The 27,887-nt window shown below is 38.5% G+C and overlaps 1 protein-coding gene across 1 annotated transcript in view; it reads right to left on the bottom strand.

Annotated features, from left to right (window-relative positions):
* Positions 1-764: 764 nt before the first annotated feature.
* The window catches only part of TCERG1L (transcription elongation regulator 1 like), a gene marked incomplete at its 5' end in the record, with an annotated part of 189,188 nt that continues 162,065 nt past the window's right edge, over positions 765-27,887 (bottom strand). The window contains 4 exons of the mRNA XM_081329237.1: positions 765-1,879; positions 7,829-7,947; positions 20,885-20,974; positions 25,704-25,839. Coding sequence (XP_081185363.1) covers positions 1,723-1,879; positions 7,829-7,947; positions 20,885-20,974; positions 25,704-25,839 — 502 coding nt within the window. The 3' untranslated portion in view covers positions 765-1,722. The remainder of the gene's footprint in view (positions 1,880-7,828; positions 7,948-20,884; positions 20,975-25,703; positions 25,840-27,887) is intronic.

Below are 27,887 nucleotides of genomic sequence, written 5' to 3' on the forward strand. Positions count from 1 at the left end.
AGGTTTATTATTATTATTATTATTATTTATTATTATTATTATGTGACACAATGTAGGAGAGAGACTGGCAGAGCCATGGAGGAGTTAAATGAGACATCAGTTTAGATTCATTACGTAGCCACAACATAATGAAGTCCTACCCCACTTTCATGCAGCTACAGCTTATCTGTCCAGATGCTAACCATTACTCTGAGGAGAATCCTGGCCATTGATGGTAGTAATCAATTAGAACCTTCACACATGGACCTGTTTTTTTCATGTCTGATACATAAATACATGCCAGTTGCCAAGTGCCCAAATTTTGATCATGTGAGCATGGGGATGCTGCAATGGTTTTAAATGTGGGGACCAGTCTTTTTTCAATGCAGTCGTAATTTCAAAGAATCACTAAATGAATAGTTGTAAGTTGACGACTGCCTGTACTTTTGAGATGTTTTGAACTATAGAAGTATACATGAGGTTGCTTACTTTTGGAGGAACTAAATTAAAGAATATTGGCCTAGAACAGCAGTTCCCAACCTTTTCTATACTCCGCACCCCTAGAAAGCTTCTGATATATTCTTGCATCCCTTACAAAAGTTCAAAATAATGGCAACTAATTATGCATATACACTATAATTTTGAAAACCCAAGTTTTCGCACCCTGTGGAATATCATCTTGCACTCCCCAGTTGGGAAACCCTATTCTTCAGTCTTCAATTAAATACAAAAAAAGTTGCAATTTTAGAGGTGATTTCAATCATTTGGAAAAATAACATGACCAATAGTCTTAAAATATTTATTAATAAAAAAAAGATTAAAATCTTTGATTATACAAAGATGAGACTGATCTCATGCAAACTCTTCGCATACAATAAAAATAACTCAAATATTAATAGGATGGGTTTACAAAATAACTTCTTTATAATAGCTTTTAATATAGAAGTGCTGCTCTTCTTGATGTGCCTGGAGCATTATTGAGAATAATTTAATTACAAAGCTTTTTTGGTAAAGATTTATACACTGTTCTACAGGAAAGATGCCAGGATTTTCACATCTTCACTATGATTACAATTAATACCCTATTACTACTACGACTCAGAAAACTAGACTTAGACCTATGAACATTGAATAATGATTTCTTCAGTATCACTGGACCTTTAAACCATTTATTATTTTTTAATGTACAAAGCTGCCCAAACATAACTGTGCAGCATTTTTAAACACTTTTATTTGGGAGCAAGTGTTGATGAAGTCAGCAGGACTTATTTCCAAATAAATGTGCAGAGAAGTACAGTGTTAATTTTGGTTTTTTTCTTAAATGGTTAAAAAAAATCCTTTTTGTTATTATCGATGGCATCTGCTTCTGCTTAATAGCAAATCACGCTGGATTTCAATTTTGTGTATATTACAAATAATTTGCATAAATTATTAAAACAATTAAGGGACCGACATATCATGTAATTAGAAACGCATCAAATTTGAATGTTGTACAAAAAAGAGAGCTTCAATATGAAACATTAAGTGTCTGAGAATGAAATATACTACAGATTTCTGCAGTGCAGTCTTCCACATACAACAGACAGAAACTTTGTGTGCTGAGATGGCTCTTCAGATTTTCTGAATTTCCCTCTAATTGCTGGGAGTAAAAAACTCAAAAGATGATATAAAATGCATGCCATTCGTCTTCTCCACTGTAGATGCCCCAGTATTTGACTTGCATTCTTATTGCAGATTTGCTTTTTATCTCATTTTCCGTAGCCTTATTCTGTTTTCTTTGTCTCTCTTTTTAAGGATAAGTATGAACTGGTTGAAAAAATGCTCTTGGTCTTTCTTTTTCTGAACCAATCGAAAACGTTGATCTGCGCCATATTTCTCTGCAAACTCCTTAAAGGTGGTCCTAGAATGGGAAAGGAATAATTATCAAAGAATAAGCACACATTCTCAGACAGCTGCAGGATAGTCAATACATGTGTACAGTAATGGGATTCAACCAGTTTGCACCACTTCGGCAGAACCGGTAGCTAATTTTTTGTTGCCCAGGCCCAAAATGGTCTTCCGGAAGCAGCATCCACACAGAGAACCAGTTGTTCACATATTTGAATCCCACCATCAGATGTGTATGAATGAAGGCAAATATACGTGTCCCAAGGATAATATTACAGGATCCAATCAATCTGGGTCAATCACCAGGACCAGGAGTTTGGATCCTGAAACATGTGTTAATATTTTTTGGCTCTTTCTTAAACACGCAGGTTTTTCTTTTTTCTCCTGAAATCATTCTTACTGCATCTTTTCCTTGTCACAGAGGTGATAGAAACAGAAAGATTAAAGTCAAAAATCTCAAAAACTCATTGATCTGCTTGGCTTCTCATCCTAAGTCATTATTCCACTTTCATATAATAGACTTATTTATTGATTCATGGAACCTTGAGGAATAATTAGTTCACTGTGGATGATCCAACATAATTAAAATTAAGATGGGATTCTCAAAAATAAAGAGTTTAAATGGTTTAGCTTAAACTTGCCAAACAACACAACTTCTTTCTTCCCACAGCAGCATAAAGTTTTAGAAGGCCAAGATTTTCATCAGAACTGGTAGAGTCAGATATCTTTTGATTCCCAGGTATGATTCTGTTTGGAAATATGAAGGATGGGAGTAGTACATAGGGAAATTTGTGAAACAAGTTGTATGGCTAAATAAAAACATTGTATGGCATAATGGAAATTCTGACTTAAATTTCAATGTTTGGCTTTAGTTGCATTGGAAATTGCATTGAGGACCACATTGTTAAAAACCTGTTCATTTTTTTTTTTGCTTTACACATAGAAGGCCCACAATAAATAGGTGGGACATTAATCACATGGGCAAGGCAACCATCTTGATTTTTGATATCCCTGCTTGATGCCATCATGTAGTAACCTTTAGGCACCCCATGGAACCACAGATGTGTGGAATTTAAAAGGGATTGTCATATTTGAAGTGGCTTATTTTTTGAAGCATTTCAGGAAAAAATGGATAAATCTAGTGAACTTCTGATCTCTTTTTGAAACAAATCCCATCCAACTCTAGGTTCCCCTAGGTCACAGGTCGGCAACCTGTGGCTCTGGAGCCCCATGTGGCTCTTTCAGTCTTCTCCTGCAGCTCCCTTGCAGAGAGAAAGAGAGAGACAGACAGAGAGAGGCACTTGTGCTTCCCTTCTCTCTCTCTCTCTCTCTCTCTCTCTCTCTCTCTCTCTCTCTCTCTCTCTCTCTCTCTCTCTCTCTCTCTCTCTCTGTGTGTGTGTGTGTGTGTGTGTGTGTCTGTGTGTGTCTGTGTGTGCGTCTGTGTGTATAAAAAAGAGAGTGGCCTCACGCTGTTCTCCAAGAAGCTGACAAGCTTATTGAGTGTGGCTCCTGCCTTTGCTGCATCTCCACAGGAAGCAGGAAGCAGAAAGCAGCAGGAGAGCCAGCCCAATAAGAATGTGTGTCAGCTTGTCTGAGAACAGCATGAAGTCAGCTTGCCAGGTTAGAAGATCAGAGAGAGGGAGAGAGAGGGGGGGAAGAGAGAGAGAGGGAGGGAGGGACAGAGAGAGAGAAAGAGAGAGAGAGAGAACTCATGCACAGCAGCCTGTATTTCTTTTTAATTAAATTCTTCAATCAAGCTCCCCCTTGTGTGTGCATGTGCGTGCACATGCGCATGCAGGTTTTGCTGCTCCCAATGTTTTTTTTCCCCTCTGGGAAATAGGTCCAAGTGGCTCTTCAAGTATTTTTGAAAAAGGGAAGAGTGGGCAGTAGTTGACTTACACCTCTGGATGCAGGAAGGGATTCTTAAGGAGGGGGCACACTATAGCCTTGTTCAAAGCTGCTGGAAGCATCCCCTTCCCCAATGAGACAATAATCTCAATTCTCCCATCCAGAAAACTACTCCACTCTCCAGCTGCATGAAGGAACCCAAAGGGGTAGGATCCAACCTGCAAATAGCACAGGGTTTCTTAGAGCAGGGCATAGGTACATTTGCTTTCTAGTATCTTTAAAATATCAGGTTAAAGAAGAAAGGGCCTTTTTTCCCCATGCTCTTGACAGAGGTAAATATCGTACCTCTGTAGTAATGCAGAACATGTTTGCCTTGACTTAAAATGTGCTCCTGCAACGTGTTCCTGCTAGAGATAATAAAATAGAGATAATAACTAGTTCACTTTACAATACAAGAAACTATGTAGTTTGCTGCAATATTAAGTGTCAGCATGGGAAAATATCTTAATCTGTGAAAATGTGTCATATATGCTCTTATTTCTGGTCTTTGACTGAAATAAACTTTGACTTGACTTGACTATCTGCCAGATGATATTATTTTAAAAATATGAAAATGAAAGGAAGTGGTGACCCAGTGATTAGCTTGGATGTGTGCCCACATACCCCAAACAAATAAAATGTCAAAAGCACTCCAGGGCTGGAATTAGCATTCAGTGATATGGGATATGGGGGTAGATAGAAAGGGCATAGAAAACATCTTATCCATTTGATTTCTCACAAAGGGGTATTTTGTGACTGTCCTAGTTGTCATGGCAGCATTTTGCAACACTAACCACTACGTGATCATAAGATTCCTAATATTTATATATTATAAGCTTTTGATTCCTAGACTGCCTAGACAAGTCTTTGCCATTTTCTTGGCAATATTTCCAAAGTATTTTGCCATTGCCTTCTTTCTAGGGTTGCTTAGACCCAGCTGGCTTCTTGCCTAAGGCATGTCTCATGGTTTTCCAGTTTCTGCTTGTTGCCTTAACCACTAGACCAAACTGTCTCTAATTATTTTTTATTACATTTATATCATGTTTTTTGTTGGAAAACTCAAGCATATAGCAGTCTGTCCTACGTTTATTCCTCCATACACTATTTTGTGTGATCAGTATCAACCTTTGTGGTGAAAAGGTCAGAACATAGTAAGCAGATTAAAATAATGAAAGAAACAAGAAACCAAAAACTAAAAAAACCCTCAACAAATTGAAAAAAACCTATATATATATATATATATATATATATATATATATACATACATACATACATACATACATACATACATACATACATATATATATATATATATATATATATTCATATTTCACCTTTAACAAATTTAACTATAATGGTGCAGTACAAGTCAACCTTTTAAATTATTATCATAGCTACTGTCATTCTCCTATAGCAGGGGTCGGCAACCTAAAAAAGAAAAAGAGCAACTGGGAACCGGTTCCATCACAAATTAAAAAAAGAGGGAGCCGCGTGCGTGTGTCCATGCACGCGCATGCGCAAAAAGGTTTTTTGCGCATGCGCGGACGCACGCGGCTGCCATTTTTTTAAAAATGAGATGGAACCGGTTCCCGGTTGCCCGACGGCGACGGCCCGTCTGCAAAGCTGCCGCTTTCGGCAGCTTTGCAGACGGGCCGTGGCAGCTTCCTCAAAGAGCGGCGCCCCTGCCCATTCCGAGAGGTGCGCGCGCACCTCTCCGAACGACCGGAGGTGCGCACGTACCTCCGCGCGAATGGGCAGCGGTGCCGCTCTTTGAGGAAGCTGCCACGGCCCGTCTGCTAAGCTGCCGCTTTCGGCAGCTTCAGAGACGGGCCGCGGCAGCTTCCTGAAAGAGCGGCACCACTGCCCCTTCGCGCGGAGGTACGCGCGCACCTCCCCAAAGGTTTGGGGAGGTGCGTGCGCACCTCCGGTCGTTCGGAGAGGTGCGCGCGCACCTCTCGGAATGGGCAGGGGCGCCGCTCTTTGAGGAAGCTGCCGCGGCCCGTCTGCTAAGCTGCCGCTTTCGGCAGCTTCAGAGACGGGCCGCGGCAGCTTCCTGAAAGAGCGGCACCGCTGCCCATTCGCGCGGAGGTACGCGCGCACCTCTCCAAAGGTTTGGGGAGGTGCGCGCGCACCTCCGCCCATTCGGGGAGGTGCGCGTGCACCTCTCCAAACGGGCGGTGCCACTCTCCATTTGGAGAGGTGCGCGCGCACCACTGCCCGTTGGAAGAGGTGCGCGCGCACCGGGCGGCTGGGAGCCGCAGGTTGCCGACCTGTGTCCTATAGGTATTGAATAATTCTTCAATATTGTCCATTTATGCATATAGAAAAAAAATATAATAATACATTGTTAAAATTTGAAAATTATTCCCTACATTACGTTATGCAGGTTTATAAAGTTATTCAAACTATGAGCAAAATGTTTTTCTTTATCTCTGTAATATAAATCTGTTGTCATAAACTATCTTGATGATTAATAAAATTACAAACAAGAATCACAACTTCATATAAGATTCTTAGATCCTTCTTTCCTTGAAGAATGATAGAAAACAGCTAAATAAAACAGGCAACATTTCAAAATCTTGCATATAATGTGCAGTCACCATTGTGAATGATATTCTTGTGTGGCTATAATTTGAAAAGACTGATTTTATAATATAATAAAGTGTACTTGGGTATATAGCAAACATTAATCATACTTGCAGCTGGGTCTTCTACTGCAAAGCATAATAAAGTACAGTGATGGATTTTGACTGTTCAGTATACTTTATATAGTGAGATAATAGATTTAGTTCAACTTGCTTATAATGCATGAAAATGAATTACATCTTCATTAACCTATTGGTTACTGCACTAATGTACTACAGATATCAAATATGTTCTTGAAATAAATTATGCACTTTGCTGATGTATTTTATATGCGGAAACCTATACTGGATCTGGAATTTAGCCTCTCCTATATTTATTTATTTTATTTATTTTTATATTTAGCCTTGGTGGAGCAGTGGGCTAATGCCTCCTTAAGTAACACCAGCTTCCTGCAATTAGTGCAGGTTCGCATCCCACCAGGCTCAAGGTTGACTCAGCCTTCCATCCTTCCGAGGTAGGTAAAATGAGGACCCAGATTGTTGGGGGCAATTAAGCTGACTTTGTAATAATGCCGCTTGGGGTGGTGGTGGTGAAAGCCCTAATAAGCAGGCATATACATAGAATGAAAGCTATTGCTAAGCACATTGATTTGTGCTTTAGATTGTAAGCCGCCCTGAGTCTTCGGAGAAGGGCGGGATATAAATGGGATTAAAATTAAAAATTAAATTAAAATTTAATAAAAAATATAATTTATTATATAATATATAATTTAGGGCTTAAAAAGAGAGATTGTAGAGTTGGTTGACATTAACATGAAGTCAACCTTTTAAAAATTTGACCTTAGCTGTAATAGAATAATGGCAGAAGATCGGGGATATTTGCTTTGAAAAAACAAAAATGGGTAGAGAATAATAAAGAGTATAATAAGCACCACTGATTTGATTTGAGTTGCCACTGAAAGTCCCTTTATGTATTGTATCATCTATTAAAAGGCTGACAAAATATTTTCAGGCATCAAGTTCTATCATGCAAATTTATACAACCATGCTAGAACAGGGTTAATGAACATTTTTTTAAAAAAAAGTATCCAAAATTTTCACAAAGTCTAGCAATGGGGTGTCATCTCTGAAGCATCACGTAGTTTTTTGCAAGAATATTGAAGTTTGTGAGTTTTGATAGTCTCACAAGGTCTCAGCTAACCAGAAGATGACAAATATATGCAGGGCTTTTTTTCTCATAAAACGCTCAGAACAGAGTTCCGGCACCTTTTTTGGATGGAACCTTGTAAGATAGGCAATGCGGGTTGTATGACATGTGTGAGTTCCGGCACCTTTTTCTTATACAAAAAAAGCACTGAATATATGTGTCCAGAACTCTAAGCGATACATTCATATTCAGAAGCTTGGTTTCTGGCATAATCTCAGTTTATTCAACCCCCATATTCAAAGGATGCTCCACTTAGGATTTATATCTAAAAGTTGTTTCATACCTCGGTGACAATTTAGATTCTTCCAGCAGCTTTTTGAATTCTTCTTTGGCTAGCAGTAGTTTGTTTTTCTTTTCCTTATATTCTTCTCTTATTCTCGTCTTGACAAACTGCTCAAATATCTTCAAGAAAGAGGGAAGGGGAAAGGCATGTCAGAAAACATCATTACATGAGTTACCTGCGAAGGCAGACATTTCTTTAAAACAACCTTTGAAAGCCTGGTGTAAAGAAGTTTATTAAAATTATTTTATTGTTCCTCTCACAACTGTATTTATAGGCACTGCTTTCAGATCATATCATATAAACCTATAAATAAAAATTCAGAGCCTTTCAGGTGGATAGGTTTCACCCTTAACTCTTTGGCTTAGTTTTTTGAACAGGTGGAAAGATCTACTAGAATCACAGTAGTACTACCAGTAGTAAGATTACTGTTTTAAATGAAAGGGAAAATTCTAAACAGCCTACCACAACAGTACAAAAGAATGACTTTTGTGTTCTAGTGATACTTGCTAGAAGATTGGCATTACGTGGTAGCGCAGTGGTTAGAATGCAGTATGGGAGCCTAACTCTCCCCACAGCCAGGAGTTTGATCCTGACCAGCTTAAGCTTGACTCAGCCTTCCATCCTTCTGAGGTCAGTAAAATGACCCAGATTGTTGGGGGGCACATGCTGACTCTGTAAATTGCTTAGAGAGGGCTGTAAAGCACTATGAAGCGGTATATACGTCTAACTGCTATTGCGATTGCTACTTCATATGATGATCCTTCACATCTGAGAAACTGAAACACATTACACCACTGCTCACCATACATACTCAAAACTAATTATCCAAAAATCTTTTTTACCCAATAAAGGTAAAACACTTTAAGTCAATTTAAATGTCCCTGTGATGGAGTAATGGGTTTATATGTTGTTACCCAAAGAAAAATGACTTTTACTCAATTTTGAGTAATTTACCAAGATTTGAGAAGCAGCCCCTTACATCACAGGTATCAAACTCACTGCCTCACGTGACGTGTTGCAATGTATCACGACTTTTTTCGCATTGCCGGAGCTGGGGTGGGTGCGGCCTCTGTATGATGCAACCAGCCTGCGGGCTGGCAGTTTGACAGCTGTGCCTTACACTGTGAAGGTAAAAACTACTTAACTGAAATTTGTTTAACCTGCATAGAATGTGATCAATTTTGTATTTGGCTCCTGGGTCTTTCATTTGCAAAAGAGGAAGCCTCAGTTATTTTTATTTTTACTTGCTGCTGTCTCTCTGTGTCCCCACAAAGTACCTCTAGTCTAATTTGACATACAGGTAGTCCTCAACTTACAACAGTTCATTTAGTGACTATTCAAAGTTACAAGGGCACTGGAAAAAAAAAACTTATGACCATTTTTCACACTTATGACCCTTGTGGCATCCCTATGGTCATGTGATCAAAGTTCAGATCCTTGGCAACTGACTCATATTTATGACAGTTGCATGTTTCTGGGTCATGTGATCATCTTTGCAACCTACTGACAAGCAAAGTCAATGGGAAAGCCAGATTACTTAACAACCATGTTACTAACTTCAACAACTGCAGTGACAAGAAATGCTGTAAAATGGGGCAAAGCTCGCTTAACAACTGTTTCCCTTAGCAACATAAATTCCGGGGTCAATTGTGCTCGTAAGTCGAGGACTACCTGTATTTTTGCAACCTGCTCTCTCAGAAACATATAATGAACACTCAAGAATCCTTGTTTCACTACACTCAACACTGAGACTGGTACAATTTGAGCGAAAATACTGTACCCCCTTTCTTTTCGTTTTACAGCTATGGATTGCACGATGAGGTGTTTTAGAGAAAACCCAAACTTGAAATGAACGTGTGAGGTGTTTGTGTGGTACCTACATGCTTCTGTGAAGATATCTGTTTAGCTTTAGAATTTTCAAATTATAGTTTTAGCCTTCACAGGAAAACATTTATCTCCAAGCTAGTCATTACACTTTCGTTGGCTTTCAGGAGTGGTATATATTAAAATATGAATGGGGATGGGACTAAGAAACTTGACTCCATTTTAACGGATATACTTTCCCATTTTGAAATGTGACACGCTAAAATAAACCCATTATGGAATTCAAAAACAAACAAACAACAGTAACCGCAAAAGAAATATCATTCTCATATATGGAAATGAAATATTCAGCAATGAAGTTGAATGGTATAATAAAACATTATTTTCTTCGAGTTGCATATTCTTCATCAAAATTGCATATTCCGGATCTGTATGTTATGGTGGGCACATACTTGCAGTCCCCAGTTTCTTCTTTGGTCATTTTGGATTGCTGATCTGCCTCCTATAAAGGCTAGCTTAGAAGAAAAAAAAAGAGTCCGCTGTATTGACTGCAGTGACTTAGCACCTGATTAGATTATTGCCACATACTCTGCTTGGGGCTGCCTTTAAAGACTTCCTGGATGCTTAAGTTGGTAGTAAATCCAGTGGAGCCAAGTGTTTTGGCCTCCAATTAGCTACTGGGGGCAATTTGAAGTGCTGGGTTTGTCTTATAAAGCCCACTATGGCTGTCACTGAATCACCTGCAGGATCACATCTTCCTATTGGAATCAACCCAACCACTTTGGTCACACTGGGAGAAACACATGGCTATCTTTTATTTTGGGAAGTGGGGATGAAGCCTAAAAATATTGTTTTTCTGTGATAAGGCTGGCCCTTTGGAATGGATTCCCATTAAAGATCTGCCTGTTTCAACATTATTGGCTTCCCTCTCACCCCTCTACCCTGCCCCCAAGAAGAAGTTGAAAACAACTTTTCTAAATTGCCTTTAGAGTGAAATCCAATTTATTCTTTTATGAAGTATAATGGCCTTATAAGATTTTTTATTTAATGGTTATGTTTGGTTTATCATTGTGAGCTGCCAAGAGTCTTCTTTGATTGTGCTGGAAGATAAATTGAATGAATAAATGAATAAGGAAGTGCTGGCTCTATCAACACAGCAATGGTTTTCAATTCAATTCAATTTATTGCAGTTGCAGACCAGGAGAGATAATTTAAGAGTTAAAATACATTTGTAAAACAAACATAACATCTATAAGTGAGATGCAGGACACAGCTTATATTAAATTATAATGCAAGTGCTAAAATTGTATTGGCTTATAATTACAACCAAACAAAAGCATCTAAAATGATTAATTTCAATAAACTAACAATACCTAAAATTTAAATGAATTACAGTTAGAAAGAATGCATTGTGGGATGATGGCCCATAAGGGTCTGATGGACTGTGTCTGCTGCTGAACAAAAGCTAGCTACATTCACTGTAACAAGATATACTTCATCTATGAGCAGCATTTGGGCAATGGCCTAATCCAGGCAACCAGGATACCCTAATCAGAGGTAATATCAATGGTGGGATTCAGCCAGTTTGCACCAGTTCGGCAGAACCAGTAGCTAATTTTCTGTTGCCCAGGCCCAGAATGGACTTCTGGAAGCAGAATCCACACAGAGAACAAGTTGTTCATGTATATGAATTCCACCACTGGGTAATATGATTTTTGATTCAGAAGTTTCCATAAAAGGAGAAATGAAGAAGAACATGCCCTACACCTCTCTGGAATCCCAGGGGGGGAGAGCTTTCCAGCCAATGTTACCTTTTCATATTTTACCATCCAATTCTGCAGAGGGGAGAACATGGCAACTCAGCAATGATGAAATATTGGCCAAGTGTTTTGCCAAGTTTCCCCTTCTAGTCCAAGTAACGGGAAGGATGTTAAAACAATTCCCTCTCTTCATTCTCAGAAGGGGGGAAACAGATAGCACTTATCTGTGGAAGGAGCAAAAGAAATAAAGGAATCTGCCAATTAGGGGTCCCATTAACCACTATTCAAACAAAGCAGCTGACCATTACTGTCATCAAAATGTAGGAAAGATTTGAAATCTGGGAGACAAACCCTTCTAAGCTAGTTTTATTTCCAGCCAGTTTATCCAAAGGAGACAAGTGGTTAAAGGCTGAAATGCAGAAAAGCAGTTATTATAGTACAGTACATGTTCATAAGGGAGATAGACCAATTCACAAGTAGATGTGTAAATGAGTCCATTGTGTGTATGTCATGCTCAAGGTTAGCAGTAAATGAACTGACAGGTTATATCTGGCTACAAAATGAATTGTTTTCACGGAAATAATTTTAATTGAGTGTGTTTTTTTCTACACGATAGTACTATTCTTTTTATAACTGTAGGATAGTCATAGTTAATCTACTATGACCTTTTAAGTGTAGCTGATGTGTGAGATGAGATAAAATGCCAATAAATCAAGAGAAAGTTCAATTCACGACCCAATTTTAATCCACCTATTCCCAGAGTAACTGGTTTCCATGGAAAAATTGGAGAGGAAACAACTTGAGAATTGTTCTAAGTAACCAATATAAATGCAAGACATTTGGGAGTCAGAGTTCAATATTATGTATATGTTCATTATAATAAGAAGATGAGTTTCACATTAATAGGCATTTGGTGAGGATCTGTGTTTAAAAGCTATGGCTAATTGCAATACCACCATTCATAACTCCCCTGCTTTATGCACTGATATAACATATTGGGGAAAACCCCACATTGGTCTAAACCAGTGTTCTCAACTTCAGCGTCTTTAAGATGTATGGAGTTCAATCCCAAAATTCCTCAGCATAGTGGATGCAGAATTCTGGGAGTTGGTCCAAACATCTTAAAGATGCTGTAGCTGTGAAATACTGGCCTAGAAGATGAAGCACTAAAATTCCATAACATAGAAGATTCCAAGTAAAAGAGTATTTTATTATTTTAGATTCCATGTAAAAATATTTTGCTGCATATCTTAACAGCTCTGGGAAAGACATGTCACCAAGGATGGAATGATTCTTCTAGACCTATAGTGAAATAGATCAATAGTTTAGATTGTTGTAAGTCTGTACCTTTTCATAGCACATTTTTTGCAGAATATAGAGTTGGAAAGGAACTAGTAGGCCCTCTGGTTCAATTCCCTGGTCAAGCAGGAGACCCCATGCCTTTTTAGACAAATGGTTGTCCAGTATCTCCTTAAAAGCCTCCACTGTTGGAGAACAAACAGCTTCTGAAGGCAAGCTGTTCCACTGCTTGATTGTTCACACTGTCAGGAAATTTCTCCTTAGTTCTAGGTTTTCATCCTTTGCTTCTTGTCCTTCCATCAGGTGCTTTGAAGCCTTGGTGGAGCAGTGGGCTAATGCCTCCTCAAGTAACACCAGCTGCCTGCAATTAGTGCAGGTTCGCATCCCACCAGGCTCAAGGTTGACTCAGCCTTCCATCCTTCCCAGGTAGGTAAATTGAGGACCCAGATTGTTGGGGGCAATTAAGCTGACTTTGTAATAATGCCGCTTGGGGGGGGCTAATAAGCCCTAATAAGCAGGCATATACATAGAATGAAGGCTATTGCTAAGCACATTGGTTTGTGCTTAAATTGTAAGCTGCCCTGAATCTTCGGAGAAGGGCGGGATATAAATGGGATTAAAATAAAAAATAAAATAGGCAGACTCCTTTTTTATGGCAGTCCCTCAAATATTGGAACACTGCTGTCATGTAACCCTTAGTATGCTCAAACAAATATCCAAAAGATGCTTAACTGATGAAAAATAACTACACTAGATTGCTTCTGTTATCTTCTTAGCTAAAAACTGAAGGACTTCTGTCCAAAGTAGGTTTGTGATCCCTCAAAGAATCTCAATGAGAGAACTAAATTGATCCCAGGCAGATGGTTTTAACAGAAATTCCTAAAAAAATAACAACTGGGCATTCCAAATTCAAGCCTTGAACTTGGCTAGTGACTTTTAGACACACAGAATGGCATGGTTAGATAAGAACATTTATTGAATATTAGGATGAAGTATTATAAAATTGACGATTGTCCTCTGTTGGTTTGAGGACGTGGTTTCCCTCTGATATCCCAGGATGGTTAAAATTCATTCCTTCTTTCCTGCTAGCTTTCAATGGATTGCTTGCAGCGCTTTGCCTGGACTCAAAGCTGAATAGCTGTTATTATACAATTGATATCTCCTCACTGAGAACCACAGCTCTCAGTGTGAGTTTCAGAGGAAACAGCAATGTTCATTGATTTCCCCTACAATTCCAGCTTCAACATGCAGGCCAGAGTGAACTTAAACAACCTCACAAGAAATCCAATAACTTTAAATAACTAATATTTATTGAAGGAAGTAGGAAGCTTCAGCCAATAAATTTCATCAATCAGCCCTTTTGCATTTATTTACAATGTTTTTCCAACATTACATAATTTGAGCCTCCTTTTTTGGAGTCTGCTCCCATCCATCCATCTTTTCTATGTGCAATTGTTAAATGTGCTATTATGTTGCTTTTAATTAACTGTGCAAAAGTGAGTCTCATACCCCCAATATAATACTTTATGCACACATGCACAAATGCATACATATACACACAATTTTGCTCTGAAAAAAATCAGGGAATCCATCAGAATCGTGTAATGGGTGGCTAGCCCTGTGGGCTGCAGAATGAAAGAGGACTAATTGAATATATAACAATGTCTACTAGTCAGTACACCATATTTTAATCTGGAGTTCCTGTCAAGACTGATTTGCCTTTTCACCTAGACTTTCTCTGTTGCTCGTATCTAGACAATGGAATGGAAATGGGGAAGAGGTGATGTCAAGGCCAGCTGCTCAAAGGAGAAGTGGAGTGTTTCCATAACAAGAAGAAATATTTCTGTTGGACAATGTGAACACCCGGTGGGTGGAAGTGAGGGAGCCTATCGTTTAATTAAGCAAGCCTTTGAGCAGCAAAACCAGAGCTGGTTTTGTTCTGGGCCAATGTAATTTTTCAGTAAAGTATTATACTCTTGGTAAAACCATGTGCCAGGAGTTTCTTTTTCTGGAAATGCCAACTGGACAGTTGACAGTTCCAAAGGAAGCTGGATGGCCACAGTGGGACTAAACAAACCTCTGGAGGTCCAACAGGTTTTTAATGTTGTTATACACTTATAACATAGGAGGATAAAGGTGGCACCCTTGTCCAACTTTGTATGATAGCTGATGAAATTGACCTTTGGCAAAAAGACATTTTTGTTGCTGTTTTGCTTTTATATCACTTAGTTTTCTAGGCAGTGGACAATCAAACATATACGAAAAGTAAAATTATGCAAAAATATGAAAACGATACAGAAACCAAACTAGAAAATAGCACAATTAATAAGATTAAAAACCAAGAGGCCTCAAAAAATTAGATATCTGGTATCCAAGTCCCTTCCAACAAGTAAGATGCAGCAACACCTGTTGCAAATAGATTGTGCTTGTGCTTGTGCCTATGAGAAACTGAACAATTTACAGATAATCCTCTATATAAAAGATTGATCAACCCAAATATAATTATTTGACAGATTCATTGGATCACAGCCACCATGTTTTGCAAGCATAAGAACAGAATTTTTTTTTGCTTCTGTTTTTACTTTTGGGTTCTTCTAAAACACACGGAAAGATACAATCCTCACTGTACTTTAGAATTTACTAAACAAGCACAGTTTACTAGTTAAAGGAAACAGCCTTCCTTGAAATCAGAAGGAGATGATCACATAAAATTGATAAAGTGTCTCTTTATTCCAAAATCTAAGCAATATTAACCCTAAGTTCACCCATTGGATGCTAATAGAATTGTACCATCAATCAAGTAGTGAGGATATCAATCTATCAGGGCATAACTGCAAGCTGAAAAGCTAGATAAATAATGTTTAATTAAAAGAAGATCAGGCCTCGGATGGACTTAAGAAACCCTCACTAGGTTTTTGTTCTACAGGTAGTCCTTGACCAAAACTGGGATCAAAATGTACATTGCTAAGCCAGTTGGTTGTTAAATGAATCATGCCTGATATGCAATATTTTTTTGCCACGGTTGTTAAGTGAATCACTGCAGTTGTTAAGTTAACCACATGGTCGGTAAATGAACCTGGTTTCCCCCTTTGGCTTTGCTTGTCAAAAGTGACTGGGGAGGTTGCCCATGGTGAACACATGACCCCAGGATGCTGCAACCATCATAAGTACATATTAATTCCCAAGTACACAAATTTTGATTATATGACTGTGGGAATGCTGCAATGATTGTAAGTATGAGGACAATTGTAAGTCACTTTTTCAGTAATGTTAATAACTTTGAATGGTCCCTAAATGAATGGTTGTAAGTCAAGGACTGCCCCATAAACAAATTATTGTTGAAAGCTTATGTGCCTTTCTGCAGGAATATAATTGTTTAGAATATTCCAATAGAGTTATATCTTTCCCTTTTCAGACCCCTTAGTTAAATACAGAAAATGTCTTATCAATAAAACAGGGTATAATTCTGCTTTTAAAAATATGAAACTCTCCCTAGAATTTGAACCAGTTAAGGACTCGGCTAACTTTTTTCTTCCTATTCAGTGTTGAGGGAAAAGTCTTGAAAGTCTGCACAGCCTAAAACTTGTTGCCAAGCAATTGCTGCATACTACCATGTTTTCCTGAAAATAAGACCTATCCCGAAAATAAGATCTAGCTTGATTTTTGGGGATGGGCCTAATATAAGCCCTACCCCAAATAAGCCCTACTTTGGGGTCAAGGTACATGCCTAAAATCAAGCTAGGGTGGGATGGTGGAAGTACCCCATGCACCCCGCACCCATTTAACCGTTACAGTCAGGCCTCCCAGGCCCTGAAATCTGCCTCGCCTTGCCGGCCCACTTCTTCTGCGGCTGCTCGCCACCCCTTGTGTGCAGGCATCACCCCCTAGCCACCATTTTGCCATCAGAGGCCTTCAAGAAATGCCTATGCAGCTGAGAATGGAGCTCTGGATTGACGTGCACAGTGCCACCCAGCCTCCATTTTGCCACCATAGACCTTCTGGAAAGGCCTCTGTAATGAGAACTGAGCTCTAGATTGATGCATGTGGAGCCCTCCAGCCTCCAGGGGACACCATATGTGACAATTTGGAGCTTGGTTCTTGGCTGTAAGGCCTTTTGGGTCAGTCCCTGATGGCATAATGGATGTCAGGGGCAACATGAGCGAACGGCGGTGAGTGGCCCCAGAAGAAGTGGGTGGCTTGGTGGAGGGATTGATTATGCTGCCATGAGGTGAGACTGTGCAAAAGACATCCCCCCCAAAATAAGACCTGGTGCCTCTTTTGAAAGCAAAATAATAATAATAATAAGACCGGGCCTTATTTTTGGGAAATAACATTGTCATGCGAACATTTGTGTGTTTATGTAAGGATCCCTCCTAATGCAACCGTTCTCAGAGGCAACAGGGTAAGCCACTGTCAATTCAGAAAGTGTGCAGCAGTCACTACTTCATCTTTAATGCGTTGAAAGCTCTTATGTAATTACATTTTTTGCTTATAGACCTCCACAAAAGGTCTATAAGAAAAAATAGTAAAAGATATTGGCCAAGTTTTATAATCCTAGCTCTACTCCTTCTCACACATGCAGCATATGGATCACTATGCTGTACCCATCAACTTGGGGACTTTGATCTCGCCCCATCATGGATGCACATGAATTTTCTCTAAAAGACTTTCATATCTATCGTTATGCTTTTCCATTTATTTGAAGTAGGGTAGCAGATCTGAACTGCAAGAATATAAATGACCATGAGACAGCACCAATAAGTTAAAAAAAAAACTTGTATCTTTTTTGCTGCCATTCATTTTTCTTTTTGTAGCCCAGATCTGATAGCAATAATTTTTCAGGGAAATCTTCAACTCAACCATGACTTCATACACATTAATCAAAATGTTACAGATGAACATGAAACTTTCATTCTATTATCCTATTCTGCACAAAATGCACATTTGGTTTTTAATGCTTCCTATAAGGTTGTTGTCTACTACGTATATTCAAAGAGAATTTATTTATCCTTAGTTCTGGAAATCTGCACAAAGGTTTAGCTTTTAGCCTCACTATCATTTAGTCGTGCATATTTCTTTTGACTTTGGACCACAGCTTCTTATGTTTTGTCAGTTAAATAGAAGGTTCATTAAAAGTGAAGCAAATAAACTATCTTTATGCATTAATCTTTAAAAATAGCAAATTAAGAGGTATAAGACCTCAGGTAATGCCTTCATTCAAATATTACTTTTCTTTTCTTTTTTTCTTACTAATCCAAAAATATCAAATAAAACTTTGGTCTTTTAATCAAAGAATAAAGGCTTTTCATACTGGTCAAGTGCCCAAAATATGCAGAAGAAAAAAGCACATCTTTCTTCCCCTGTCCTTATCACTTTCTATAGAGGGACAATTGAAAGCATCCTTTCATATTGTATTACTGTGTGGTTTGGAGGTATTACTTTATTACTTTAAAGCCCTACATGGCTTAGGCCCGGGATACTTGCAGGACCATCTGCTGCCGGGAACGAACTCCCATCGCCCAGTATGCTCACACAGAGAAGGCCTCCTCAGGGTACCGTCGGCTAGACAATGTCGGCTTGTGACCCCCAGGGGAAGAGCCTTCTCTGTGGGAGCACCAGCCCTGTGGAACCAGCTCCCCCCTGAGCTTCGGATGGCCCAAGATCTCCAGTCCTTTTGCCGCGGCCTCAAAACACTCCTTTTCCACCTGGCTGACCTGGACTGACAGGGATTTTAATTATGTTTACAATTTTAACTCTATTCTTTAATTTATTTTAATTTATTTCAATTTTCAATTTTTATTTACTGTACAGAGACCTTTAAGTTTTGTTGTTGTTAGCCGCCCTGAGTCCCTCGGGAGATAGGGCGAGATATAAGTCCCATTAATAAATAAATAAAAATAAATAAATAAATAAATAAATTACTATTTCAGACAGGAACACTATGCAGAGAGTGGTGAGGATGGCAGAAAAGAAGTTCACTTCCTTCTATCCAGGATATGGCATATAAACCTTGCTTGACCGTGGTCCACAGTATTGTCAGTGATACTACATATCCTCTCCACAACCAGTTTTCTTTGTTACCTTCTGGGAGGAGGCTTCGCAGTATCCAAAGCTGAACAACTAGACCTGTAATAGCTTTGTACTATATAACATCAGCTTTGTTAATTCTCAAGACACTTTTTTCTGCTATGCATTCTAAATGGACAGTGATTAATATATACAGTGTATGCACATGTGTGTGTGTGTATCACATATTTATATTTGTGTGTATGTCTGTGTGTGCATATAGACATGTATACATACACACACACATATTTTCTAAAGTGATAATAAAGGTTATCTTATCTTAAATGAGGTTCATGCCACCAATGTTTCAAGTTAATGGCTCTAATGCAAAATATCACTGGTCATTAAATGATTATACTATATCATGCATATGCTTAATAAAGGAAAGGATAATACAAATTGCTGGAAAAACTAGACTGGGCCTTTACTTTTGCCACCAAAAGAAATACAGAGTTCCCTGTACCATATGAAATATTCAAATCTACTGTTAGCGCCAAACTCTAAATCCTCACAATAATTTTAGAGCAAAAATGCAGCTATCCTTTGATAAAATATATATTTAGAGATGTCTCACCAAAATATTTAAATTTAATATCAGTTTTTAATAAATAGAAGAGAGAATTAAAAGTGATTATTTTAAAATTATTTTATAGGCATCAATAAAGGGTCAGACCCAAAGGTATTCTTCTGCTTGTAAGTGGAATATGGCAAAAAAAAAGCAACAAGCATCAATTTTGCAATATATTTTGGCACACATGAAAGAAAAATACAGAAACATCCCTTCCCATTATAACAAATTCAGTTAAAATAAACTATCATTAATAGCCATAAAAACAAATTAGAAAATTAATAGTTTGCTGCCCATCCGTGACAGCCAAAACCTGAAGATGGTCACCTTCATCTGAATGATAGTAGCAACAGTTTTGATAGAAAAGCCTTCTTTACATCTAGCATTATATTTTTTTCAATCTGGTATGCTCTAGTCTAGAGCATTAAAAAAAGACTGGAATCTATGATTCCTCAGATGTTGCTGAAAATTTCTAGCATCTTTCAACACAGTACTGCTGGGAATTGTAATTCAACCATATCTGGGAATAAAAGTCCTTCTTCTATGCAATGAAAGAAAGAATGATTCAGCATAAATAGTTTTTGCTGAAGTGCATGATATCAGTTGCTAGATACAACATGTAACCTACGTAAGACAGAAAGCTTTGAGGATAATCCTCAGGGACATGCCAATGTAGTCAGTGAACTAACTCTTTTAATGCAGCAGATAGCCAGTTGTTAAATGTACAGGAAATTTTGTATTAGCTATTGTTAAAGGTAAAGGTAAAGGTTCCCCCGCACATGCGTGCTAGTCGTTTCCAACTCTAGGGGCCGGTGCTCATCTCCGTTTCAAAGCCGAAGAGCCAGTGCTTGTCCGAGGACGTCTCCGTGGTCATGTGGCCGGCATGACTAGACGCCAAAGGCGCACGGAACACTGTTACCTTCCCACCGTAGTGGTCCCTATTTTTCTACTTGCATTTTTACGTGCTTTCGAACTGCTAGGTTGGCAGAAGCTGGGACGAGTAACAGGCGCTCACTCTGTTACGTGGCACTCGGGATTCGACCCACCAAACTGCCGACCATCTGATCGACAAGCTCAGCGTCCTAACCCACTGAGCCACCGCGTCCCTTAGCTATTGTTAATTAAGCTCAAATGTTTAAAATTTCATCTTTAAAACCCTCAATTTTATACATACACATGTCATGGATACTGAACGTGCTTTACGCAGTCCAAATTAAAATGTGACACACATTTTATAAAAAAATGCTGTGTACCAAAGAGAGAGTTATCACTTGGTGTTAACATCCAATCATAAAATGATCTCTCAGTAGAGGATAATCTGAGGCTTTCTTCATTGCACCAAGTGAAAGCTGACTTAAATCTCCCTGGCTATTAAAATATGTCATTTAATAATAACTCAACTTGTGATACGTTGTACGTGTTTATTGATGTTCTAAAACTGACAATATAATTCGTATCGTTAATGAAATTATTTACAATCCATTTTTCATTATAGCCTGTATTTTTTTTTAAACAAGAACGTTTTAAACGAGAACTCACCTGTTTACGTTCTTCTGAGTTTAGTAGAAGATAACGTGGATCAAATACAATTTTATGAAGTTCTTTTTCCCATGTGGAAAATGCAGAGACCTAAAAAAAAATAATAATGGAAGAGATATAAACAAAGTTTAAAAGAATAAAATCAGAAGTAGGTACCAATATCTTATTAAAGAAATATTACAATGTAGAGTGTTTTGAATGATCATCTAACTTATTATTTGTAGAACAAGCGGAAAAAAAAAGAAATGATTTCTTTCCTAAACTTGGATTAGAAATTAAATAAAAAGTGAACATTTTGTTTAAACAGATCTGAAAGCATATTGTCGTATACAGTGATTGGGAATCTAATAATAGAATGATTATTAGTGATGATTCCACTTGCTATCTAATATTTACTTTTTTTTTAACCCAGCATGTATTCAGGTGAATACTTATTCAGCTTTTACACTTTCTATGCATGTTCAGGTCTTATTCAGAGGTTTTCTGAATATTTAAGCCAGGGGTCTTCAAACTTGGCCCTTTTATGACTTGTGGACTTCAAATCCCAGAATTCCTCAGGCAGCATGCCTGGCTGAGGAATTCTGGGAGTTGAAGTCCACAAGTCATAAAAGGGCCAAGTTTGAAGACCCCTGATTTAAGCAATTCAAGAGGCTTCAAACTGAAAAGACACTGGAATAATTCAGGATAAAAGCCACTGTTATCTCAGTTGGCCTCCACATATATTTCCCATTCTCCTTTATGGGAAGTGCTAAAAAATTAACCATGTTCATGTATAGTTCAGTTTTAAATTCATGAGAGGATAATTCCTTTATTAGAACAAACCAAAATATCAACAAAACATTGCACAGTAGAATACTCCAGAATGTGCAGGCTACAGCTTGAGTAAGGAAATTAGTTGCACTTTCATACCTGACTCTATTAGTCATATCCAATAGGCTTGGGATAGTCAGAAAGATTTTTCTACTCCTGACCTGTCAGGCTTCAAAAAAGACATTCTGAGCTACTTCAAAGCAGTTTCCTTTATTGCTCCTCACTGTAGATGGAAATCTTTCCAAACTAAACCCAAGCACTTGCATCACTAAAGAACTGCTAGGAGGAGCTGTCAATTGGTTGTTTTGTAGATAGATAGATAGATAGATAGATAGATAGATAGATAGATAGATAGATAGATAGATAGATGGATGGATGGATGGATGGATGGATGGATGGATGGATAGATAGATAGATAGATAGATAGATAGATAGATAGATAGATAGATAGATAGATAGATAGATAGATAGATAGATAGATAGATAGATGGATGGATGGATGGATGGATGGATGGATGGATGGATGGATGGATGGATGGATGGATGGATGGATAGATAGATAGATAGATAGATAGATAGATAGATAGATAGATAGATAGATAGATAGATAGATAGATAGATAGATAGATAGATAGATAGATGGATGGATGGATGGATGGATGGATGGATGGGCAGGCAGGCAGGCAGGCAGGCAGACAGACAGAAGTCCATCTGATCTTTAACCTATTCCTGCTTAACTGAAAATATCTATATCTATATCTCTCTATCCTCTATCTCTCTATCATCTGTCTATCTATACAACATCCACTTCATAAATGCATGGCACAACATAGGAAAACAAACCCATCAGGGCAACATTCAGCAGTCCATCTGGATTGAAAAGACAAAGGCTACTCTTTTGAAGACAGCAAAGTCCACATTTCCGACAGAGAGGACCACTGGTTTGAAAGAGAGGTCAAAGAGGCCTTCTATGTCAAAATCGAACAGCCCTCTCCCAACAGAGGGGGAGGAATATGACATCATCTATCTCCAGTCTACAACACAGTCTTTTCAGCAGTCCCAAGAAGGCTCTGCACCCATTTGCACTATTTGGAGGACACAGATAAATTTCCAAGTGGCTTCAACGACTCTTTAAAAGAATTCAAATGACCAGCTGTCTGCAAGAAATATAAATTCTTCCATTTCCCACCATCCAGTCAGAACCAAAGAAGCTTCTTGGATGAGAAGTGAAATGTCTTCAAAGAAAAACTATAAAGTCCAGATGCCTCTTGAAAAAGCACTCTTGGGATATGACCTCAAATAGTTGGGTGAGCCCAAACAGCAGGAAAATTTCCAGAACTCAACTCATGAGGAAGTGGTGGAAAAGTGCAAATGTTAATGTTTCCATTTACATTCATAGTAGAGATTAAGCAGGCACAGAATGGGAAATGCACATTGAAAGAAATGTGCTAGCACTGGCTATTTACTTAGCAAGCTCCCTGCTCTAAGGCACCAGAGGTTTAGGAGGCAAAAAAGCTTTCATTTAAAACTGATTAAAGTCTTGTCAGTGTGAAGCAGAAAAGCAAGTTCAAGAGAGGGGTCTAATCAATTAATTAAAGTCACAGAACTGAGCTTGTTACCTTGTGATTAACTTTTTAGAGACACATTGCACCATGTTGAAAAGCAGCTCAGAAAGACATAGATTGCTTAAGCAATATTTCTGTTCTGTGGAAGTTAATTTTGTGACCATTGCTCCAATTTCTCTCCTCTTCCCCCCCCCCAAGAAAGAAATGGGGGCATTGGTTGCAAAGCTTATTTTTTAGCACCTTTATGACTATGAACAGTTGTTTCTGAAGCAGTTGCTAAACAAGGATTACCTGATAATTGAGTATATAGCAAATGGACATGCAGTACAATTTACAAACTTTATTATTAAATAATACCCAATTTCCAACTGTAACTATTTATTAGCATCTGGTTATTATGCCACAAAACAATTTCTGTTTACAAATTGTATATATGAAATTCTAATCTATAAACATGTATACCACAATTAAAAGTATTATTTTAGTGTGTCAGATGCTTAGGCTTGTATTTATTGCAACAGTCTAGCACAGCTACTCCTGCCTTATGTCCTCTTAATCTCACTTATTCACAAGTCTTAATTTCTAATGGAAAATGTGGCCATTATTTCTGAAGAAAAATTAAATTATAGTATGGAATAAATCTGTAAGACTGGCTTTCAAAGCAACTTGCAAGTGAAGCTAACTAAAAATAAGTGCAAAATAACTGCTGAAGAGTAAAATGAATACCCAATTAATTTCAAAATACATTTGTTTCCTAGATGCTAAAATTACTTTTTTAAGTTATCAATGCATCCAATCACTGCACAGCAATAGCTCTTTCTCTGTAATGTAATTTCATGTGTTGGAATAATGTAGATATCAGCATCCTTCCAAAATGGAGACTGTTGATTGCATTATAAGGGTCAGTGTGATTCCCCTTCTAGACCTGAGTCCGTAGGATGAAATAGAACAAAAACATTAAACTCGATGAGTTCCACTGTATCACAGCTGCTAAATAAATGTTTGCATAATGAGCCAATAATTTTAATGTGTCAGAATGGATTCTTTCACAATTTAACCTGTATAGTTTTATGATATCTTAATGATGAATTTAGAAGAAAATCCTCCTAAAGAATATCATAGAATTAAATTTACATCAGATAGTTTAGAGATGTAGGTGATATAATTATTTAAGACTAGGCAGAGATTATAAATTGGAATTTGCATGTAAGTCAGCACACTGAAATAACTTCTTATCATACGAGATTTAAAATTCCCCAGTCTGCTATCTTCTAGATGGGTTTAACTATGATTCCGTATTTCCTCCCATATTACCTATACTGAGTGAAAATTATGGAGCTATAATACAAAGTATCTGGTTGGGGAAACTTATGTTACTGAATTGCTGATGGAAAGAACAATACTTCAGACAGCATAAGCATAGAATGTAGAATAATAGAGATGGAAGGGATCTCAGAGGTCTTCTAGTCCCTCTGTTTAAGCAGGAGTCCTATATCATTTCAGATAAATGGTTGTCCAGTCTCTTTTTTTGAAAGCCTTCAGTGATGGAGCATCCACAACTCCTGAAGGAAAGCTATTCCAATGGTTAATTGCTCTCACTATTAGGAAATTTCTCCTTAGTTTTAGGTTGCTTCTCTTCTTGGTTAGTTTCCAACCATTGTTTCCTGTCTTGCCTTTTGGTGCTTTGGAAAATAGTTTGACCCCCCCCTTGTCTTTGTAGGAGCCCCTCAAATATTGGAACAGTGATATCATGTCCTCCCTAGTCCTTCTTTTCATTAGACTAGACATACCCAATACATGGATAGGGTCAAGAAAGATAAGCATAAATCATATTATTATTATTTCCTTATTGTTATTGTGTACAGCAGACATGTCAAACACAAGGCCCGGGGGCCAGATCCGGCCCGCGAAGTGGTTTCATGCGGCCCGCGAAGCCATCCTGGAAACAGGGAGGGAACGGCCCCCACTGCCTTGGCCCTGGCCCAGAGACCCTCCTTCTGCCAGAGACCCTCAGATCTGTCCCACTCCTGCCCGGGCCCCCATAGGCACCCTTGATGCGAACGATGTAGAGCTGGCCACGCCCACCCAGCAGGCCATACGCACTCTAGCCACGCCCACCCAGTAGGCCATACGCACTCTAGCCACGCCCACCCAGTAGGCCATACGCACTCTAGCCATGCCCACCCAGTAGGCCACACCCACCCAGGCCACACCCACCCGGCCCCATGAGGACAACCGCCATGCTGATGCGGCCCTCAATGAAATTGAGTTTGACACCCCTGGTGTACAGTAAATAGCAATAATGTAATAACAAACAGTAGATAAGAAAATAAAATAAACAACCAATCTAAATCATTAGACTGTTGCAATGTATCTATTACATATAGATTATATCATGTTGTCCAATATTACAGGAATCAGGAAAACCTTAAGCAATTTCTTACCCCTCTTTCCAGAAGCATATCTCGAAAATGAGTAATACGTTCCTCCAAGGGGAGGGTAATCTGATGTTCTGATGTTTTCACGTTTTTATCGTCCATTGTTATTTTTTCTAGCTCCATATTCTGTGAATTTTCCAGCCTTAAATAATAGAAGAGACACACAAAGTGAAGTATGCGTTTTTAAACTCTAGGAAAATATAAGCAACATATTTTTCTCTGTAGTGAATTTGGAAGGTCTCTGTTAAATTTAAATCTGTGACAATGCATTATCATGTTATTGGTAAAATGGGTCCGGTACTAGAACAAACTTTTAACCTATTTAAAAATTGGCTTTTCATACAGTCTAATAATGTGTGCAGGAAAAGGGCTACTGCCAATATTCTCATTCCAAGTGTCTGCATCATTTTCCAAAACCTGTTTTCCAATATTTGTTGACTTAGGCAAAGATCTAAAATAGATTATAAAGAACCCTTAAAGATGAACACAGGGCTTGATAACATGGACATGTTGACAAGTTTAGCAAATCCCATGAAGACTTTGCCCCTTGGGTTTTTCCCCCCTCTTTTTTTGTTCTGTTTTTTGTTTTGTTTTACTTTTTACTTAACAAGACATGGCAGAGAAGAAAATGATGATGGGTAGGAAAAAAGATGACAAGAAGATAACTGAAAACCATCGCTAAAAGTGAAGCAGCCTACTGTTTGATGTATTGCCACGTCTATTCGTATTGGCAAGACTCATCAGCAACTGAAGTTATTCACAAAATATCTTTGGGAGCATTTGGCAAGGAAAAAAAATCTTCACAAAACATTTCCTACTTTAAGGTGGTAGAACTTGGAAATCAATGAAGTAAGAACATATTTTCATCTTCTGCTTCTATTACTACCTGCTTAGTCAAGAAAAAAGACGAAGAAGTGACACAAAAAGGGATAAAGAGAAGATTTGGTTTGTAGCAGTTATTTAACTGAGAGCCAATTTGGTGCTGTGGTCAAGACATCAGGCTAGAAACCAGGAGACCATGGATTCTAATCCTGCCTTAGACACGAAGTCAGCTGAGTGACCTTGGGCCACTCTTCCTCAGCCCTAAGAAGGAAACAATGGTAAATCACTTCTGAAAAACCTTGCCAAGAAAACTGCAGGGACTCATCCAGACAATCGCCAGGAGTTTTTGTTTTTTTTAAAGTGATTTAACTACCTAGCTTACTCACATTCTTCTGGACAAGATATTTAAAAGAAGAACATTCATCAGTCCCTTTCCAAATCCCAAACTAAATTTCTTCTTCTTTCTTCTTTAAGAAGAAATAATTAATAATACAGCAAATGGAGGTAGTGACAGATTTTATTTTCCTGGGTTCCAAGATCACTGCACATGGGGACTGTAGCCAAGAAATTAAAAGACGCTTGCTCCTGGGGAGGAAAGCCATGGCAAATCTAGACAGCACACTAAAAAGCAGAGACATCACCCTGTCAACAAAAGTGCGTATAGTCAAGGCTATGGTCTTCCCAGTTGCAATGTATGGCTGTGAAAGTTGGCCCATAAGAAAGGCTGAGCGCCAAAGAATTGAGGCCTTTGAACTATGGTGCTGGAGAAGACTCCTGTGAGTCCCTTGGACTGCAAGACGATCAAACCGGTCAGTGTTAGAGGAGATCAACCCTGACTGCTCTTTAGAAGGCCAGATCCTGAAGTTGAAACTCAAGTACTTTGGCCACCGAATGAGAAGGAAGGACTCAATGGAGATGAGCCTAATGCTGGGAAAGGTTGAGGGCAAGAGAAGAAGGGGACAACAAAGAATGAGGTGGCTGGATGGAGTCACTGAAGCAGTAGGCATGAGCTTAAATTGACTCCAGAAGATGGTAGAGGACAGGAAGGCCTGGAGGAACGTTGCCCATAGAGTCGCGATGGGTTGGACACGACTTCGCAGCTAACAATAACAACAGCAAATAGAGAACAGGCTAAATTAAAGCTCTGCCTTCCCATTTAGCCATTATATTTAGTCTCATCTGCAACAGGTTTTTATTTGAATAACCATAGCAGTCTAAAAATGTAATATATTTATACCTTTTAATCTGAAGGGCTAATTTCTGGAATGTTGATTTTTTTTTTTAAAAAAAGGAAGGTGTTTAGATAACCAGTTCTTCTAATGAAGTCTATTTGAGGAAATTTATATATTCAGCTACCTGTTTCCAGAT

This window comes from Vipera berus (assembly GCF_964194415.1).
Source record: "Vipera berus genome assembly, chromosome: 5".
Lineage (NCBI taxonomy): Eukaryota > Metazoa > Chordata > Lepidosauria > Squamata > Viperidae > Vipera > Vipera berus.